Source organism: Nerophis ophidion, linkage group LG03 (assembly GCF_033978795.1).
Source record: "Nerophis ophidion isolate RoL-2023_Sa linkage group LG03, RoL_Noph_v1.0, whole genome shotgun sequence".
NCBI classification, from domain to species: Eukaryota; Metazoa; Chordata; class Actinopteri; order Syngnathiformes; family Syngnathidae; genus Nerophis; species Nerophis ophidion.
Window position 1 is genome coordinate 8,098,959 of NC_084613.1, and position 19,697 is coordinate 8,118,655.

At 42.5% G+C, this 19,697-nt stretch overlaps 1 protein-coding gene across 3 annotated transcripts in view; it reads right to left on the bottom strand.

The window, feature by feature from the left end:
- Positions 1 to 19,697, bottom strand: part of syne1b (spectrin repeat containing, nuclear envelope 1b) — a 346,051-nt gene that overhangs the window by 105,682 nt on the left and 220,672 nt on the right. For all 3 annotated transcript variants that reach the window (XM_061894156.1, XM_061894155.1, XM_061894154.1), the window contains 12 exons: positions 15,174 to 15,365; positions 12,987 to 13,121; positions 12,818 to 12,918; positions 10,719 to 10,872; positions 6,573 to 6,692; positions 6,347 to 6,502; positions 4,422 to 4,631; positions 4,174 to 4,275; positions 3,998 to 4,117; positions 3,728 to 3,928; positions 1,443 to 1,616; positions 1,231 to 1,362 (listed from right to left, as the gene is read on the bottom strand). In XM_061894156.1, coding sequence (XP_061750140.1) covers positions 1,231 to 1,362; positions 1,443 to 1,616; positions 3,728 to 3,928; positions 3,998 to 4,117; positions 4,174 to 4,275; positions 4,422 to 4,631; positions 6,347 to 6,502; positions 6,573 to 6,692; positions 10,719 to 10,872; positions 12,818 to 12,918; positions 12,987 to 13,121; positions 15,174 to 15,365 — 1,797 coding nt within the window. The remainder of the gene's footprint in view (positions 1 to 1,230; positions 1,363 to 1,442; positions 1,617 to 3,727; positions 3,929 to 3,997; positions 4,118 to 4,173; positions 4,276 to 4,421; positions 4,632 to 6,346; positions 6,503 to 6,572; positions 6,693 to 10,718; positions 10,873 to 12,817; positions 12,919 to 12,986; positions 13,122 to 15,173; positions 15,366 to 19,697) is intronic.

The window sequence follows — 19,697 nt, forward strand, 5'->3', positions numbered from 1 at the left end:
TGCTCAGTCTTTCACAAGAAAGGATGGGGCGAGGTACACCCCTTTGTCCACAACTGCGTGAGCAAATAGTCAACCAGTTTAAGAACCATGTTTCTCAAAGTGCAATTGCAAAAAATTTAGGGATTTCAACATCTACGCTCCATAATATCATCAAAAGGTTCAGAGAATCTGGAGAAATCACTCCACGTAAGCGGCATGGCCGGAAACCAACATTGAGTGACCGTGACCTTCGATCCCTCAAATGACACTGTATCAAAAACCGACATCAATCTCTAAAGGATATCATCACATGGGCTCAGGAACACTTCAGAAAACCACTGTCACTAAATACAGTTCGGGTGCAAGTTAAAGCTCTACTATGAAAAGCGAAAGCCATTTATCAACAACATCCAGAAACACCGCCGGCTTCTCTGGGCCCGAGATCATCTAAGATGGACTGATGCAAAGTGGAAAAGTGTTCTGTGGTCTGACGAGCCCACATTTAAAATTGTTTTTGGAAATATTCGACATCGTGTCATCCGGACCAAACGGGAAGCAAACCATCCAGACTGTAATCGACGCAAAGTTGAAAAGCCAGCATCTGTGATGGTATGGGGGTGCATTAGTGCCCAAGGCATGGGTAACTTACACATCTGTGACGGCACCATTAATGCTGAAAGGTACATACAGGTTTTGGAACAACATATGCTGCCATCTAAGCGCCGTCTTTTTCATGGACGCCCCTGCTTATTTCAGCAAGACAATGCCAAGCCACATTCAGCACGTGTTACAACAGCGTGGCTTCGTAAAAAAGAGTGCGGGTACTTTCCTGGCCCGCCTGCACTCCAGACCTGTCTCACATCGAAAATGTGTGGTGCATTATGAAGCGTAAAATACAACAGCGGAGACCCCGGACTGTTGAACGACTGAGCTCTACATAAAACAAGAATGGGAAAGAATTCCACTTTCAAAGCTTCAACAATTAGTTTCCTCAGTTCCCAAACGTTTATTGAGTGTTGTTAAAATAAAAGGTGATGTAACACAGTGGTGAACATGCCCTTTCCCAACTACTTTGGCACGTGTTGCAGCCATGAAATTCTAAGTTAATTATTATTTGCAAAAAAATATCTTGTCTTCGTAGTGCATTCAACTGAATATGGGTTTTGAAGGATTTGCAAATCGTTGTATTTCGTTTAAATTTACATCTAAGACAATTTCCCAACTCATATGGAACCGGGGTTTGTATTTTACCTGATAGAGTGAGATGCGATGCGTCAGTTTGTCCTCGGTCTCCTCCACCAATCCAACTGTCGGGATGTGTTCCTCAACAGCCTCCAGCTGCCCATGCAGGCTCTGATAATCTTGGACCAAGCGGAGCCAAGCCTGACGGACGGCATAAAAAAAAAAGCAGACATTTGACAAGAAGCGCGAGTCAGGTTTCAATGGGTGGGGTCTTGTCTCACCTCCAGGATGCCCTCCAGTTCCACACCTCTCGTGTGAGCCCGCTTAAGGACACCCTGAGCCTGGTCCAGCGTCTCCTCCAGGACCTGTCTCTCTTTCAGAAGCATCAAGCTGCTAATTTTCCTGTAGTAGGTCTCGGTTAAAATCATGTGGGACTCCAGACCCTGAAAGAACTCCTACCAGACGGCAAGGCACACATAAGCAGGACTACTCACTCAACACTAGGGATGGGTATCGTTCACGTTTCCGGTATCTGAGAATCGATACTGGTACTTAATACAAAAGTACCAATTTTCAATACTTTTACGGTTTTTGATGATAAAATCTGATTTTTTTATTATTCTGCTGTGTTTCGTGTTGGTTCCTGTCTTGTGCTTTTCTTTTGGTGGCACTTCCTGTTGAGTTGGTGTTTTTTGTGACCACTTCACACATCTTGCCCAGAGCTTTTCCCCTCACCTGTTTTCGGTTTCCATTCAGTTCTATCTTAGTTGCGTGTGAGCCACCATTCTTTGAAATGATAATCATTCTTGTGGACGCTCTCTCTTCCTGCCGTGAGTTCTGCTATTTTCTAATATTCCGTTCGAGATTTGGAGAAAAGTACAAAGAGTGACCGGGGATTGTTGAGCGGCATATAATTTTTTTCATTGCAGCATTTTGAAAATAATGTTTTTATTTTGTATTTACTTTTCATTTTCACCAATTTTTGCACTGTGTATATCAGGGATCCCCAAACTTTTAGACTGGGGGGCCGCATTGGGTTATAAAAATTAGGTCAGGAAAAAACACGGAGGCTATATCATCCCTACAAGCCTGTTTCGCAGGTTTCCCAAATATCCCCTCGCCATGGGATGAAATCCCTTGACGAGGGGACAGTTAGATCAGGTCTGGTCAATCAAAACAAAATCATGTGACCTGCAGGGAAACTTGCGAAACAGCCTTGTAGAGATGATATAGCCTCTGTTTTTTCCTGACCTAACGTGTATTTATATATATATTTACATACGTGTATATGTATATTTTATTTTATATATATATCTTCCGCCCGATTGTAGCTGAGATAGGCGCCAGCGCCCCCCGCGACCCTGAAATGGAACAAGCGGTAGAAAATGGATGGATGGATGGATGGAGATATATATATGTATATATATATATATATATATATATATATATATATATATATATATATATATATATATATATATATACATATAAATATATACACACACATGTATATATGTATGTATGTATACATGTGTATATACATACATATATATATATATATATATATATATATATATACATATATATATATATATATATATATATACATATAAATATATACACACACATGTATATATGTATGTATATATGTGTATATACATACATATATATATATATGTATGTATATGTATATATATAAATATATACACACACATGTATATATGTATGTATGTATATATGTGTATATACATACATATATATATATATATATATATATACACATAAATATATATATATTTATATTTATGCACACATAAATATACATAAATATATATATATACACCTGTATATATAAATATACATATATATAAATACACACATACATATGTATATAGATGTATATATATATATATGTATATTTATATGTATATATATAGAGAGAGATTCTCTGAACCTTTTGATGATATATATATATATATATATATATATATACATACATACATACATACATACATATATATATATATATATATATATATATATAAATAAATATAAATATATATATTCCGACCGCGAAAATGTCACGTTATCGATGGGAAAATGCATTTTTAGACAATATGATTTGCCTAAGCGGCTAGGAGACACCGAGAGTAACAAGCGGTAGAAAATCGATTACAAAAGAAATATTATAAAAAATAATAATAAAAAAACTAATATATTTTTTTTAACTTGGGACTTCCTGTGGGACGGATTTTGGAAGTTGGCGGGCTGAATCCGGCCCACACCCCTTAGTATAGGGACCACTGATATACATTTTTTTTACACGTTGCACTGGTGACCTGGAGTTGGTCCATTAAACATCCCCAACTGGAATGATGGCTCATATATTTTTTTGAGCGAACCCGTAGTTTGGCCGAGTCCACTCTCAGTGCTGCTGGAGTGCTCTCCGAGTGATGTCATGCACAACCCAGGTATCGAAATTTGGCCCCGTTGGATTTTATTTGAATTGGATCTGAGCTCGGTACCCATCCCTACTTAACACACTATTGAAGAAGCACAAGAGGACCTTATGTTTGTCCAGGTTGTTCTGGACCTCCTCCGCTGAACTGGCGATGATCCTCTGATGGGCATCCATCTTGCCCCGTGCCGTGTCCACCAGGTCGGTCAGGTCCTGAAGGGCGCGCTCGTACTGCTGCCTGAGAGCCATGTTCTGGTTCAGGCCACTGCGGCGGGAGACCACGGTCATCACCAGCTCCTCGTAGGTGTCCTGGGGGGCGAGTTTTTAATCGGGGTGGTGGCAAACATCCGAGATGATTTTATTTGGAATGTTTCTAACCTGAAGTTTCAGTATTTTGTCTGTCGACATCTGATCAACTTGCAGCGCCGCTCCTTGGGTTTTCAGCTCTGTGATCTTCTGCTCAAATTCTTTCAGGCTCTCCTCGGTGCTGGAGATGACCTGAGAGAAAGACGGGAGGTGACTGATGTCCGCACACCTTCAGATGTGATGTTTACCTGCAGTTGTTCTGAGGCCGGCCTATCCATGGCTCCTGCTAGGAGCTGCAAGACCTGACACTTGGTCTCCATGAAAGCGCTCTGGAGAAGATGCAGTTCGGTCTGCGTTTCAACAAAAAAGAAAATATTTTAGAATGTACCACGGGCCGTTAAAAAAAAAAAAAAAAAGAGTTGTGGGCCGCTAATGCTTCCTTTGAACAGCGCCGGATGACAGAATATACGTGATGCATGCACAGATCAATGCCGACCTGGTAGGCTGTGAGTTCCTGAGTCCTGGTTCTCATGTGGTCACAGTTTTGACCCACGGCACCGCCCAGAGTTCCCAACCTCTCCTTCAGACAGTTCAGATTATTCTCCAGCAAGTTCCGCTCCTCCGGCCTCATCCAGGTCGAGCAGGCGAGCGAGGCCTGGCTAAGTGAAACCTCCTCTTTCACACGTCGGAGGTCGTCCTCCAACGTCTGCACAGAAGCACCAGAGAGCTCACGTATTGTGTCATACAAACCCCGTTTCCATTTGAGTTGGGAAATTGTGTTGGATGTAAGTATAAAAGGAATACAATGATTTGCAAATCCTTTTCAAACCATTTTCATTTGAATGCACTACAAAGACAGGATATTTGATTTTCAAACTCATAAACTTTATTTTTTTTTTTGCAAATGATAATTAACTTAGAATTTCATGGCTGCAACATGTGCCGAAGTAGTTGGGAAAGGGCATGTTCACCACTGTGTTACATCACCTTTTCTTTTAACAACACTCAATAAACATTTGGGAACTAAGGAAACTAATTGTTGAAGCTTTGAAAGTGGAATTCTTTCCCATTCTTGTTTTATGTAGAGCTTCAGTCGTTCAACAGTCCGGGGTCTCCGCTGTCGTATTTTACACTTCACAATGTGCCACACATTTTCGATGTGAGACAGGTCTGGACTGCAGGCGGGCCAGGAAAGTACCCGCACTCTTTTTTTACGAAGCCACGCTGTTGTAACACATGCTGAATGTGGCTTGGCATTGTCTTGCTGAAATAAGCAGGGGTGTCCATGAAAAAGACAGGAGCATATGTTGTTCCAAAAGCTGTATGTACCTTTCAGCATTAAAGTTAAAGTTAAAAGTTAAAGTACCAATGATTGTCACACACATCTAGTAATGGTGCCTTCACAGATGCGTAAATTCCCCATGCCTTGGGCACTAATGCCCCTCCATACCATCACAGATTCTGGCTTTTAAACTTTGCGTCCATAACAGTCTGGATGGTTCGCTTCCCCTTTGGTCCGGATGATACAATGTCAAATATCTCCAAAAACAATTTGAAATGTGGACACTTTTCCACTTTGCATCAGTCCATCTTAGATGATCTCGGGCCCAGAAAAGCTGGCGGCGTTTCTGGATGTTGTTGATAAATGGCTTGCGCTTTGCATAGTAGAGCTTTAACTTGCACTTACAGATCTAGCGACGAACTGTATTTAGTGACAGTGGTTTTCTGAAGTATTCCTGAGCCCGTGTGGTGATATCCTTCAGAGATTGATGTCGGTTTTTGATACAGTGCCGTCTGAGGGATCGAATGTCACGGTCATTCAATGTTGGTTTCCGGCCATTCCGCTTACGTGGAGTGATTTCTCCAGATTCTCTGAACCTTTTGATGATATTATGGAGCGTAGATGTTGAAATCCCTCAATTTCTTGCAATTCCACTTTGAGAAACGTTGTTCTTAAACTGTTTGACTATTTGCTCACGCAGTTGTGGAGAAAGGGGTGTACCTCGCCCCATCCTTTCTTGTGAAAGACTGAGCATTTTTTGGGAAGCTGTTTTTATACCCAATCATGGCACCCACCTGTTCCCAATTAGCCTGCACACCTGTGGAATGTTCCAAATAAGTGTTTGATGAGCATTCCTCAACTTTATCAGTATGTATTGCCACCTTTCCCAACTTCTTTGTCACCTGTTGCTGGCATCAAATTCTAAAGTTAATGATTATTTGCAAAAAAAAAAAGTTTATCAGTTTGAACATCAAATATGTTGTCTTTGTAGCATATTCAACTGAATATGGGTTGAAAATTATTTGAAAATCATTATACTCCATTTATATTTACATCTAACACAATTTCCCAACTCATATGGAAACAGGGTTTGTATTTGTAAAGATCAAGAGTGATGTCACATGTTGCTTTGAGCGCACCTCCTGCTTCTTCAGCTGCAACTCTGCGTTGTCGGCCAGCATCAGCGAGCCAGCAAAGACATTGTTCTCCACGGCGTCTATCCAGGAGGAGGTGGAGAACACGGCTGTGTAAAGCTGCTGCTCCACCTGAGCCGCCTGTGTCTCGCCGTTACCCGGCTGCAGAGAAAACAACAAAGCTCATTTCCGACACACAGGCTGGTGACACTTTTGCTGACATTGCAAAGACCTGAGAGGCCAGCGTCTCCATTGTCAGCCTGAAGCCGTGGTAAAGACTCGTCAGTGATGACGCCTCGGCTTGAGCTTGTCCTTTTAAGAGCGGTGGCGTACATGGAGTGCCGGAGTAAACCTGCAGAGAAACAACACTTCATTGTCTCCTCCTGGCTTTTTCGATGCAACAATGAATTGGTTTTGGCTTGCTTGAGGTCAGGTGTGTCAAACTCATGTTAATTGAGGGCTGGATCCCAATTATGGCTGCCCTCACTAGGCCACATGTACAGTAACAGTACATTTATAAACAGTAAATATATAAGTTATACAAATACAAATATACATAATATAAATATTAAAAAAAAAAAAATATATATATATATATATATATATATATGTATATATATATATATATATATAGTATACAAATATAAATATAAATATATCCCCAGGGATTAATAAAGTACTTTCTATTCTATTCTAAACAGATATATATATAATATAAATGAATATGAATATATGTATACATAAATAGCTTTGCTACAGAATTTAAATCATATAATAATAATAATAATAATACATTTTGGTTGTAAAAGCACCTCAAAGTGCTACAGTGTATTAAAATTATAAATAAAAAGATAATGAAAAAAATAAAAATAAAAACTATAAATAGCACTAGTATATCTAAAAAAAGTTTTTTGTTTTTTTTAAATAAGGGTTTTTCAGCCTTTTTTTTCCTTTTTTAAGCATCCACAGTCTGTGGTGCCCTCAGGTGGTCAGGGAGAGTGTTCCAAAGACTCAATATGTTTTTTTTCCTCCTTTATTGTGCATTTTCGGCAGGTGCGACTTATGCTCCGAAAAATATGGTATACAACTTTGTTACACAATTTGCAAAGGCAACTGTTTTTGATTATTATATTTTTTACAGGCTGATGGATAGCTTGCTTTGAAATCGTAAGTCAAGATGACAAGCAGATATTTATGTAATAGTGTGATGTTGTTGCGCTATATTATGAACGAGACAGGGTGTTATGTTTTATTTTGAAATATTTTGAAGAACCGGATGTCCGGTGCAGGAAGTGACTATGCTGTTTTTTTCCGGATATTTACTTCCTCTTCTTTCGGACTTTTGATGAAGAGGTAATAGTTCTTCATTGCTCCGTGTTCCTTAGTGTAAATATTCTTTCTAAACGTTCATCCATCCATTTTCTACCGCTTATTCCCTTTTGGGGTCGGTGGCGCCTATCTCAGCTGCAATCGGGCGGAAGGCGGTGTACACCCTGGACAAGTCGCCACCTCATCGCAGAGCCAACGCCAATAGACAGACAACATTCACACTCACATTCACACATTAGGGCCAATTTAGTGTTGCCAATCAACCTATCCCCAGGTGCATGTCTTTGGAAGTGGGAGGAAGCCGGAGTACCCGGAGGGAACCCACGCATTCACGGGGAGAACATGCTAATTCCACACAGATTGAACCTGGGATTGAAGCCAGGACTGCAGGACCTTCGTATTGTGAGGCAGACGGACTAACCCCTCTGCCACCGTGAAGACCCTCTAAACCTTCATAATACTTTAAAAGTTAAATTATTAATGTTGTAGGTATAAGTGATGTTTTGTTGTAAGTAATTTTTTATGCACAATTTTGTTAAGTAAGGATAAGAGCGTCGACTGTTTGAAATGTTTAGTCGTAATCACGCATGGTATTGACGCTGGTATCAGTCCGCCAGAAAGTAGAGACCTGTGTATGTGTTTCGTGTTTCCAACACAGGTATGTGGATTTGTGCATTATTATTATTTTTTATAAATGAGTTGTACTTGTATAGCGCTTTTCTACCTTCAAGGTACTCAAAGCGCTTTGACACTACTTCCACATTTACCCATTCACACACTGATGGAGGGAGCTACCATGCAAGGCGCCAACCAGCACCCATCAGGAGCAAGGGTGAAGTGTCTTGCTCAGGACACAACGGACGTGACGAGGTTGGTTCTAGGTGGGATTTGAACCAGTGACCCTCGGGTTGCGCACGGCCACTCTCCCACTGCGCTTTTATGCGATTAAACGTTTTTGTTAATGTCCATCCATCCATCCATCTTCTTCCGCTTATCCGAGGTCGGGTCGCGGGGGCAGCAGCCCAAGCAGGGAAGCCCAGACTTCCCTCTCCCCAGCCACTTCGTCTAGCTCTTCCCGAGGGATCCCGAGGCGTTCCCAGGCCAGCCGGGAGACATAGTCTTCCCAACGTGTCCTGGGTCTTCCCCTTGGCCTCCTGCCGACTGGACGTGCCCTAAACACCTCCCTCTGGAGGCGTTCGGGTGGCATCCTGACCAGATGCCCGAACCACCTCATCTGGCTCCTCTCCATGTGGAGGAGCAGCGGCTTTACTTTGAGTTCCTCCCGGATGGCAGAGCTTCTCACCCTATCTCTAAGGGAGAGCGGAGGAAACTCATTTGGGCCGCTTGTACCCGTGATCTTATCCTTTCGGTCATGACCCAAAGCTCATGACCATAGGTGAGGATGGGAACGTAGATCGACCGGTAAATTGAGAGCTTCGCCTTCCGGCTCAGCTCCTTCTTCACCACAACGGATCGATACAACGTCCGCATTACTGAAGACGCCGCACCGATCCGCCTGTCGATCTCACCATCCACTCTTCCCCCAGTCGTGAACAAGACTCCTAGGTACTTGAACTCCTCCACTTGGGGCAGGGTCTCCTCCCCAACCCGGAGATGGCACTCCACCCTTTTCCGGGAGAGAACCATGGACTCGGACTTGGAGGTGCTGATTCTCATTCCGGTCGCTTCACACTCGGCTGCGAACCGATCCAGTGAGAGCTGAAGATCCCGGTCAGATGAAGCCATCAGGACCACATCGTCTGCAAAAAGCAGAGACCTAATCCTGCGGCCACCAAACCGGAACCCCTCAATGCCTTGACTGCGCCTAGAAATTCTGTCCATAAAAGTTATGAACATAATCTGTGACAAAGAGCAGCCTTGGCGGAGTCCAACCCTCACTGGAAACGTGTCCGACTTACTGCTTTTTTGTTAATGTAATTTAAATTATTATTTTTATATGAATGAATGTTATTTCCTCTTATTGGACTCCGGCTTATTAGTGATTCCCAAAGCCCAAAAAAAGTCTGCGGGCTATAGAGCTTTTTCATTTCGGGCTCCAGTACTCCGGAATGCCCTCCCGGTAACAGTTCGAGATGCCACCTCAGTAGAAGCATTTAAGTCTCACCTTAAAACTCATCTGTATACTCTAGCCTTTAAATAGACTCCCTTTCTAGACCAGTTGATCTGCCGTTTCTTTTCTTTTTCTTCTATGTCCCACTCTCCCTTGTGGAGGGGGTCCGGTCCGGTCCGATCCGGTGGCCATGTACTGCTTGCCTGTGTATCGGCTGGGGACATCTCTGCGCTGCTGATCTGCCTCCGCTTGGGATGGTTTCCTGCTGGCTCCGCTGTGAACGGGACTCTCGCTGCTGTGTTGGATCCGCTTTGGACTGGACTCTCGCGACTGTGTTGGATCCATTATGGATTGAACTTTCACAGTATCATGTTAGACCCGCTCGACATCCATTGCTTTCCTCCTCTCCAAGGTTCTCATAGTCATCATTGTCACCGACGTCCCACTGGGTCATTATTGTCACCGATGTCCCACTGGGTGTGAGTTTTCCTTGCCCTTATGTGGGCCTACCGAGGATGTCGTAGTGGTTTGTGCAGCCCTTTGAAACACTAGTGATTTAGGGCTATATAAGTAAACATTGATTGATTGATTGATTATTTCAGACTTTTGATGAGGAGGTGGCCAATAAACGATGAAAGGACGGAATGGTGGAGTGTCTCTTACTTAAAAAAAACTACACAACGCAGAATAAGACTCACTACATTTAGGTGTTCATTTTGATAACCAAAATAAAAAAATGCTTGGAACATCTCTCAAAATTTAAAGAATAAATACATTTATTTAGCCAAAAAAGTGTTTTTTTTTTCCATTTCCAGCCTTTCGCCGGCCATATAAAAGACAAGGTGGGCCAGGTAAAGTGAGGTGGCGGGCTACATTTGACTGATGTGGTATGGCAGATTAACAGTATAGGACCGACCTCAATAAAAAGACATGGCAGACCACATCAAAGGAGTTTGAATACTGCGCTTGAGTTCCTACCGGCTGCTTGTGTTCCTGCTCCAAGTTCTTCTGCATCAGCTGCAGTTTGGTTGTGAGCTCCAGTTTCAGGCTCTCCCACCTTTGCCTCATCTGCTCCCGCGCGGCCTCGGTCTCTCTCTCGGCCAGAGCCTCTGTCGAGAATGGTTCGCATGACCTGCGCACATGCAAAACTCCTTTCACGACTCATACAAAAAGGGGCAGATGTTTGTATTTAATAGTGTATGTTGCTGTTGCACTGCAGGGACTTTTAACTAAGAGCTCTCTCTCATAGGGGTGAGCATTGATAACGTTTTTACGGTTCCACTTTCAAGTCTGCTTAACGATTGGGTTTTCTTATCGGTTCTTACCCACCCCGTTTCCACATGAGTTGGGAAATTGGGTAAGATGTAAATATAAACGGAATACAATGATTTGCAAATCCTTTTCAACCCATATTCAGTAGAATGCACTACAAAGAAAAGATATTTGATGTTAAAACTCATTAACTTATTTTTTTTTTGCAAACAATAACTAACTTAAAATTTCATGGCTGCAACACATGCCAAAGTAGTTGGGAAATGGCATGTTCACCACTGTGTTACATCACCTTTTCTTTTAACAACACTCAATAAACGTTTGGGAACTGAGGAAACTAATTGTTGAAGCTTTGAAAGTGGAATTATTTCCCATTCTTGTTTTATGTAGAGCTTCAGTCGTTCAACAGTCCAAGGTCTCCGCTGTCGTATTTTACGCTTCATAATACGCCACACATTTTCCATGGGAGACAGGGTTGGACTGCAGGCGGGCCAGGAAAATACCTGCACTCTTTTTTACGAAACCACACTGTTGTAACATGTGCTAAATGTGGCTTGGCATTGTCTTGCTGAAATAAGCAGGGGCATCCATGAAAAAGACGGTGCTTAGATGACAACATATGTTGTTCCAAAACCTGTATGTACCTTTCAGCATTAATGGTGCCTTCACAGATGTGTAAGTTACCCATGCCTTGGGCACTAATGCACCCCCATACCATCACAGATGCTGGATTTTGAACTTTGCGTCGATAACAGTCTGGATGGTTCGCTTCCCCTTTGGTCCGGATGACACGATGTCGAATATTTCCGAAAACAGTTTGAATTGTGGACTCGTCAGACCACAGAGCACTTTTCCACTTTGCATCAGTCCATCTTAGATGATCTCAGGCCCAGAGAATCCGGCTGCCTTTCTGGATGTTGTTGATAAATGGCTTTCGCTTTACATAGTAGAGCTTTAACTTGCACCCGAACTGTATTTAGTGACAGTGGTTTTCTGAAGTGTTCCTGAGCCCATGTGGTGATATCCTTTAGAGATCGATGTCGGTTTTTGATACAGTGCCGTCTGAGGGATGGAAGGTCACGATCATTCAATGTTGGTTTCCGGCCATGCCGCTTACGTGGAGTGATTTCTCCAGATTCTCTGAACCTTTTGATGATATTATGGAGCGTAGATGTTGAAATCCCTAAATTTCTTGCAATTGCACTTTTGGGAAACGTTGTTCTTAAACTGTTTGACTATTTGCTCACGCAGTTGTGGACAAAGGGGTGTACCTCGCCCCATCCTTTATTGTGAAAGACTGAGCAATTTTTGGGAAGCTTTTTTTATACCCAATCATGGCACCCACCTGTTCCCAATTAGCCTGCACACCTGTGGGATGTTCCAAATAAGTGTTGGATGAGCATTCCTCAACTTCATCAGTATTTAGTGCACCCTTTGCCAACTTCTTTTTCATGTGTTGCTGGCATCAAATTCTAAAGTTAATGATTATTTGCAAAAAAAATGTAAACATTTAGTTTGAACATCCAATATGTTGTCTTTGTAGCATATTCAACTGAATATGGGTTGAAAAGGATTTGCAAATCATTGTATTCTGTTTATATTTACATGCAACACGATTTCCCAACTCATATGGAAACTGGGTTTATACTATTTATAGTCACAGTTGACAGTGGAGGGGGGGACGCAAAATATTATCTCCTTCCTAGGTGGGACACAACAGAAAATAATTGCAATAACAAGATTCTCATCCCTACGCTCTAATGTGTGTTGTGAAATGTGTTTGGATGACAATAGTTAGACAATACGTGGTGCTGCCGGGTGACGCCTGTTGGATGAGGATCTCTTCTCCTCTGCTGGCCACCGACTGGAGAAGCTTCTTCTGCTCTGCAAGCTGCTCCTCTAACTCCTCCACAACAACAGCGTTTCAGTAAGAATTCCAGTTCAAAATGAGAGTTTAAATACACAAAGATGTACCCTTTGGCTCTGAAGACTGTCCTGGTGCTGCTGGGAGCGTGTGGTCCTGGCCTGGGCCACCCAGTCCTGCACGCTTGGACTCAGGGAGAGACTGGAGTCCGACCCACTGTCCTCCTGCTCCTGTTGGGAGCCGCCCTTCACCACCACGGGACAAACACAGAAGTTTCTTTGCTTAAACATAGTGGTGTTGGAAAGGATGAAGGTTTACTGTAAAGTTCTAAAAAACTTGCAGGATTAAATCAAATCTGCTTTGGACAGAGTCAATATAAAGTTGACAAAATCTAACATTGTAAATAAAGCAGAGTATAAGAATATGCCAAATGTACAAGCATTTACCGTATTTTTCGGACTATAAGTCGCAGTTTTTTCATAGTTTGGCTGGGGGTGCGACTTATGTGTGGAATTATTAACACATTACCGTAAAATATCGAATAATATTATTTTGCTCATTCACGTAAGAGACTAGACGTATAGAAGTGACAGATTGTCGGGTAAACGTATAGCTTGAAGTGAGCCCTAAAGGTAAAAAAAAAACCTATATGTTTCATTGTTTTTGACAATGAAAAACAACAAAACGGCCCAACGCACGCTCTGATTTTTTAATGTGCAGTGGAAAAAGTTTGGACACCCCTGCTTTACGCTCTTTCCTGTGCAGCCCTTGGTCACGTGACAGAAATACCGGATTTTTCGGAGTATATGTCGCACCTGCCGAAAATGCATAATAAAAAAGGGAAAAAACCTATATACGTCGCACTGGAGTATAAATCGCATTTTTGGGGGAAATTTATTTGATGTGAAGTGAAGTGAATTATATTTATATAGCGCTTTTCTCTAGTGACTCAAAGCGCTTTACATAGTGAAACCCAATATCTAAGTTACATTTAAACCAGTGTGGGTGGCACTGGGAGCAGGTGGGTAAAGTGTCTTGCCCAAGGACACAACGGCAGTGACTAGGATGGCGGAAGCGGGAATCGAACCCGGAACCCTCAAGTTGCTGGTACGGCCACTTTACCAACCGAGCTATGAAATCCAACACCAAAAATAGACATTTGAAAGGCAATTTAAAATAAATAAAGAATAGTGAACAACAGGCTGAATAAGTGTACCTTATATGAGGCATAAATAACCAACTGCAGTCCAGACGGCGTGGCGCGGTGGAAGAGTGGCCGTGCGCAACCCGAGGGGCTCTGGTTCAAATCCCACCTAGTACAAACCTCGTCACGTCCGTTGTGTCCTGAGCAAGACACTTCACCCTTGCTCCTGATGGCGCCTTGCATGGCAGCTCCCTCCATCAGTGTGTGAATGTGCGTGTGAATGGGTAAATGTGGAAGTAGTGTCAAAGCGCTTTGAGTACCTTGAAGGTAGAAAAGCGCTCTACAATTACAACCCATTTAACTGAGAAGGTGCCTGGTATGTTAACCTAACATATTATGGTAAGAGTCATTCAAATAACTATAACATATAGAACATGCTATACCTTTACCAAACAATCTGTCACTCCTAATCGATAAATCTCATGAAATATTCTTCCTCGATGTCGCTTCTAAACAACTCTGCCATCTTAAAGGTATGCGCCGCTTCCTCTTGTCGTTTTCTGCTGCATATTTCACTACATCCAGCTTGTAATCTGCAGTACATGGTTTCCTTTTCGTTGCCCATTTTTGTTCAGCCCTTCCCAGTTTTCATAAGTTATCGCCGACGTTGAAATGATTCATTTTAATAGCTATGGCAGTAGCATATAGCATATAGCAGTTAGCATCCCATGACCCACAATGCACTTCTGCCATGACCCTCCCCCGCTGAATTCTTATTGGTTGACATGTGTGTGACGATTGCTGACATTTTCTTCGTCTCTTCCGCGAATTACATAAACAATATTATTTGATATTTTATGGTAGTGTTTTAATAATTTCACACATAAGTTGCTCCGGAGTATAAGTCGCACCCCCGGCCAAACTATGAAAAAAGTAGTCCGAAAAATACGCTATCAAATATTTCTTTGGAATGTTTGAACCTGGCAAGAGCAGGTGTGGACACGCCTCAGCAAATTTGCTAATTTGAAGATAATGCTAATCAATCATCAGTCAAGACACATGATTAAAGAAAATCCTTCTCTGACTGAATTGTAATGACCAATCATCTCACAACAACAAAAGAGCTAGCATGGATGAAAGTGCACAAACAAACCTGCATGCTGATGCGTTTGTCTTGCAGCATCCTCTGCAGCTCCAGCAGGCCGCCCTTCAGCGTCCGTAGCCTGCGGGCCAGCTGCTCGGCCTCCGCCCGCGTCTCGGCACGGCCCTCCAGCAGCAGGTTCTCACTGTGCATGGACAGCTCGGATAGAGCCAGCACTTTCTTCTCGATATCCAGCAGCATGTTCTGCAACAGCAGAAAGAGAGAGGCCAGCTCAAACATGGCGCCGCCGACCTACTGCATCTCCTCTCCTTGCAGGCACAGAGGGGGCCGGGGGTCCATCTGTCTGGTCTGGATGGGACCCCCTTACACCCGCCAGGGTTCTCCCGTTGCATTCATCCTCGGCCCAGTTTCCTGTGGCACCATCACCGCTAATCCCTCCATGCTCTGCAACGTTCTTCATCAAACTGCAAAGCCATGCACGGGACTCCGAGATGGTAGCGGAATTGTCTTGTGGTAGAACTGCCAATGTTCACTCTCAAGGATATCCCAGAGGCTTTGTGCAGAGGGATCTATTCATGGTCAGCCACAACACTCACGGAGACACGGACATAATCTTCTTAAGAACAGTGCTCGTGCAGCTAAGAACCAAGCCAAGTCGAGGTCCAGCTTGTTTAACGACTTAAAGGACCCCTTTTTTCTCACTCCAAATCCAGATAATGAACTATCCAGGACAGGGATGTCCCAACCTTTCCACCATATATATACAGTATACATATATACATACATGTATATATATATATATATATATATATATATATATGTGTGTGTTTGTGTATATATATTTTTGTATGTGTATAGATATATACACATACATCTATATATATATTTATATTTATACACATATATACACACATATATACATACATCTATATATATACACACACATATATATACATATATACATACATATACACATATAAAATATATATATATATATATTTATACACACATGTATATATATATATATGTATACATATATATATATATATATATATATATATATATATGTAGGTGTGGGAAAAAATCACAAGACTACTTCATCTCTACAGATCTGTTTCATGAGGGGTTCCCTCAATCATCAGGAGATTTTAATGGAAGCATTCACATACAATGGTTTATATAGAGCACAGAGTGGGTGGGTACAAGCAGGCGTAGGGTGTGGTGATTGGCTCATGTGTTACCTAGGAGGTGTTTCCGCCTGTGGCGGCATGTTGAAATGATTTCACTGCGCTTGTTGAGGGATGATAGCTCTGGATGATATATAATAAACAGTTTCTCTTTTAAGCATAAGTTGCATCTTTTATTACCACTGTTGTAAGGTGTGCTGGATGCAAGAATTTGCCATGTTATTGAATATTCAACATTATTGTCTTTGAGGTTCCAAATGTGTTTGCTGAGTTCGGTAGAATTCTGCAAAGTCTGGTTTCTAAAGGAGGCGTTGTGATTATTCCATCTTGTTTTGAACGCTCCTTCGGTTAATCCTACGTACGTGTCGGATGTGTTAATGTCCTTGCGTATTACCTTTGCTTGGTAAACGACTGATGTCTGTAAGCACCTTCCGTTGAGAGGGCAATCAGGTTTCTTGCGACAGTTACATTCATTATTGGTTTCAGAGTCGTTTAGTCTGGGGTAGGCAGTCCTTTTGCAATTGCTTTGTTGTGGTTTGAAATGATTTGTTGCATGTTATTCATACAGCTGTAGCTCAATTTAATGTTGTTCTTGTTGAATATTTTTCTTAGGGTGTTGCCTTTGGGGAAGTGTTTGTCGATCAGAGTGAGGAACTTGCGGCCGATGTTGGTTGAGACGTCTTTGCTGAATGGCGGATTGTACCAGATGATGTTGTTTCGTTTTCTGCTCTTTTTTGGTTGGTTTCCTGGGGTGGGTTCATAGGTGAGGGTGAAGTTGTATCCGCTTTCATCAAGTGCTTTCTGGTACGGGGGGGTTGCTTGGTCGAATTCAGCTTTGCTGGATGACAGCATCGATAGCCTTTTATTAATTCCGGTAGGTATTCTTTTCGTGGTGGTGGGTGGGTGGTTGCTGTCGTGGTGCACGTATTGGAGTGTTGTGTTGGGTTTCGTGAATGGTTGGTAGCTGTTATTTCTCAGGTTGAAAGTGACGTCGAGGAAGTTGACGGTTTGCTTGTTGGCTTCAATCGTGATCCGTAGGCCGTTTTCTTTGAAGATTTGGCATATGCGCTTCTTGGTGTTCTCGCTGCTCCTTGGCGAGGCGCGGCACACTGCCAGTCCATCATCACGGTAAATACCAAGGTTCAGGTTGAGGCTAGCAAGCTGGGAGAGAAGGAAACTCCCAACGAGTTCGCACGTTTCTGCTCCGTCAAAACTCCCCATAGTAACGTCAAATGTTGAATTGTTCTTTTTTTGCCATGGTGTACTGTTGTGGATGAGTATGGAGTTCTTTGCGTGGATGATGATGTTTCTTTCGTTGCCTGTGATTGAGTCGTAGTCCGAGGCGAAGTTTAGTGCTTGGGTCAGTAGGTCTTGCGTGATGGAAGGGTAAAATTCTTCGATGTCGAAGGAGATAAAGTTGTGTTGTTGTTTGTCTTGGATGTTGTTGAACCATTTGATTACTGCTGCTGTATTTCTCCATTGGTTGAGTGGTGTTTTGTCCTTGATTTTTGCGTTGATTCTGTCCAGGATTATTTTGCTGATTTTCCCTATTTCGGATTTAGTTGGGTTTATTAGTCGGCATGTTGGGTTATTTGCGAAGTTGGGTTTGTGGTCCTTCAGTGTGATGAAGGCTTCTTTGTTGGCTGTGGCGTCCACCCTGTCCTCAATGTCCAGTTCGGTTGCGATCCGCTTGTTTTCCAGGTGGATGTTCTGTAAAGTGTTGGGTTGCGCTTTTTTGTATGATTTGGTGATGCTTTTGTCCAGTAAAGAGTTATGTTCTGGTATGTTCATTCTGTAGAAGTTTGTGGTTTTATCGGCGGCTATGATGAGGTTGCTTACTTTCTTGATGCGCTCCGTGTCATTTTTCAGCTTGGTGAGGAATGGGTTGCGGGCTGGCTTAAATTTGACTGATTGTATCATTTTGAGCATGTCGTTCTCAAAGTCCTTTAATTCCTTGACTGTGGGTGGGTTCTTGGTAGATTTGAATCCGTAAGTTTCCTTTTGCGTTCCTTTTGTTTCAGGGTGGAGGAAAAAGTGTGCTTTCCACCGCATCCTTCTTAGGAAGTGTTCCGTCTTTTCTATGAGTCTTTGCTTGTAGTCCTGCGCGGGTATGGGAATGTTCTTCGTGGAGTAGTCGATGCTGAACTTTTCCATTTCGGGTCGTCGTACAGTGCTCAACAAATGTCAATTTGGAGCGGAATATGTCTTGATTGGATTATCCGGAGAATAGTGCTCGATACCGTGGTAGAGCGCAATATGTAGGTGTGGGAAAAAATCACAAGACTACTTCATCTCTACAGATCTGTTTCATGAGGGGTTCCCTCAATCATCAGGAGATTTTAATGGAAGCATTCACATACAATGGTTTATATAGAGCACAGAGTGGGTGGGTACAAGCAGGCGTAGGGTGTGGTGATTGGCTCATGTGTTACCTAGGAGGTGTTTCCGCCTGTGGCGGCATGTTGAAATGATTTCACTGCGCTTGTTGAGGGATGATAGCTCTGGATGATATATAATAAACAGTTTCTCTTTTAAGCATAAGTTGCATCTTTTATTACCACTGTTGTAAGGTGTGCTGGATGCAAGAATTTGCCATGTTATTGAATATTCAACATTATTGTCTTTGAGGTTCCAAATGTGTTTGCTGAGTTCTGTAGAATTCTGCAAAGTCTGGTTTCTAAAGGAGGCGTTGTGATTATTCCATCTTGTTTTGAACGCTCCTTCGGTTAATCCTACGTACGTGTCGGATGTGTTAATGTCCTTGCGTATTACCTTTGCTTGGTAAACGACTGATGTCTGTAAGCACCTTCCGTTGAGAGGGCAATCAGGTTTCTTGCGACAGTTACATTCATTATTGGTTTCAGAGTCGTTTATTCTGGGGGTAGGCAGTCCTTTTGCAATTGCTTTGTTGTGGTTTGAAATGATTTGTTGCATGTTATTCATACAGCTGTAGCTCAATTTAATGTTGTTCTTGTTGAATATTTTTCTTAGGGTGTTGCCTTTGGGGAAGTGTTTGTCGATCAGAGTGAGGAACTTGCGGCCGATGTTGGTTGAGACGTCTTTGCTGAATGGCGGATTGTACCAGATGATGTTGTTTCGTTTTCTGCTCTTTTTTGGTTGGTTTCCTGGGGTGGGTTCATAGGTGAGGGTGAAGTTGTATCCGCTTTCATCAAGTGCTTTCTGGTACGGGGGGGTTGCTTGGTCGAATTCAGCTTTGCTGGATGACAGCATCGATAGCCTTTTATTAATTCCGGTAGGTATTCTTTTCGTGGTGGTGGGTGGGTGGTTGCTGTCGTGGTGCACGTATTGGAGTGTTGTGTTGGGTTTCGTGAATGGTTGGTAGCTGTTATTTCTCAGGTTGAAAGTGACGTCGAGGAAGTTGACGGTT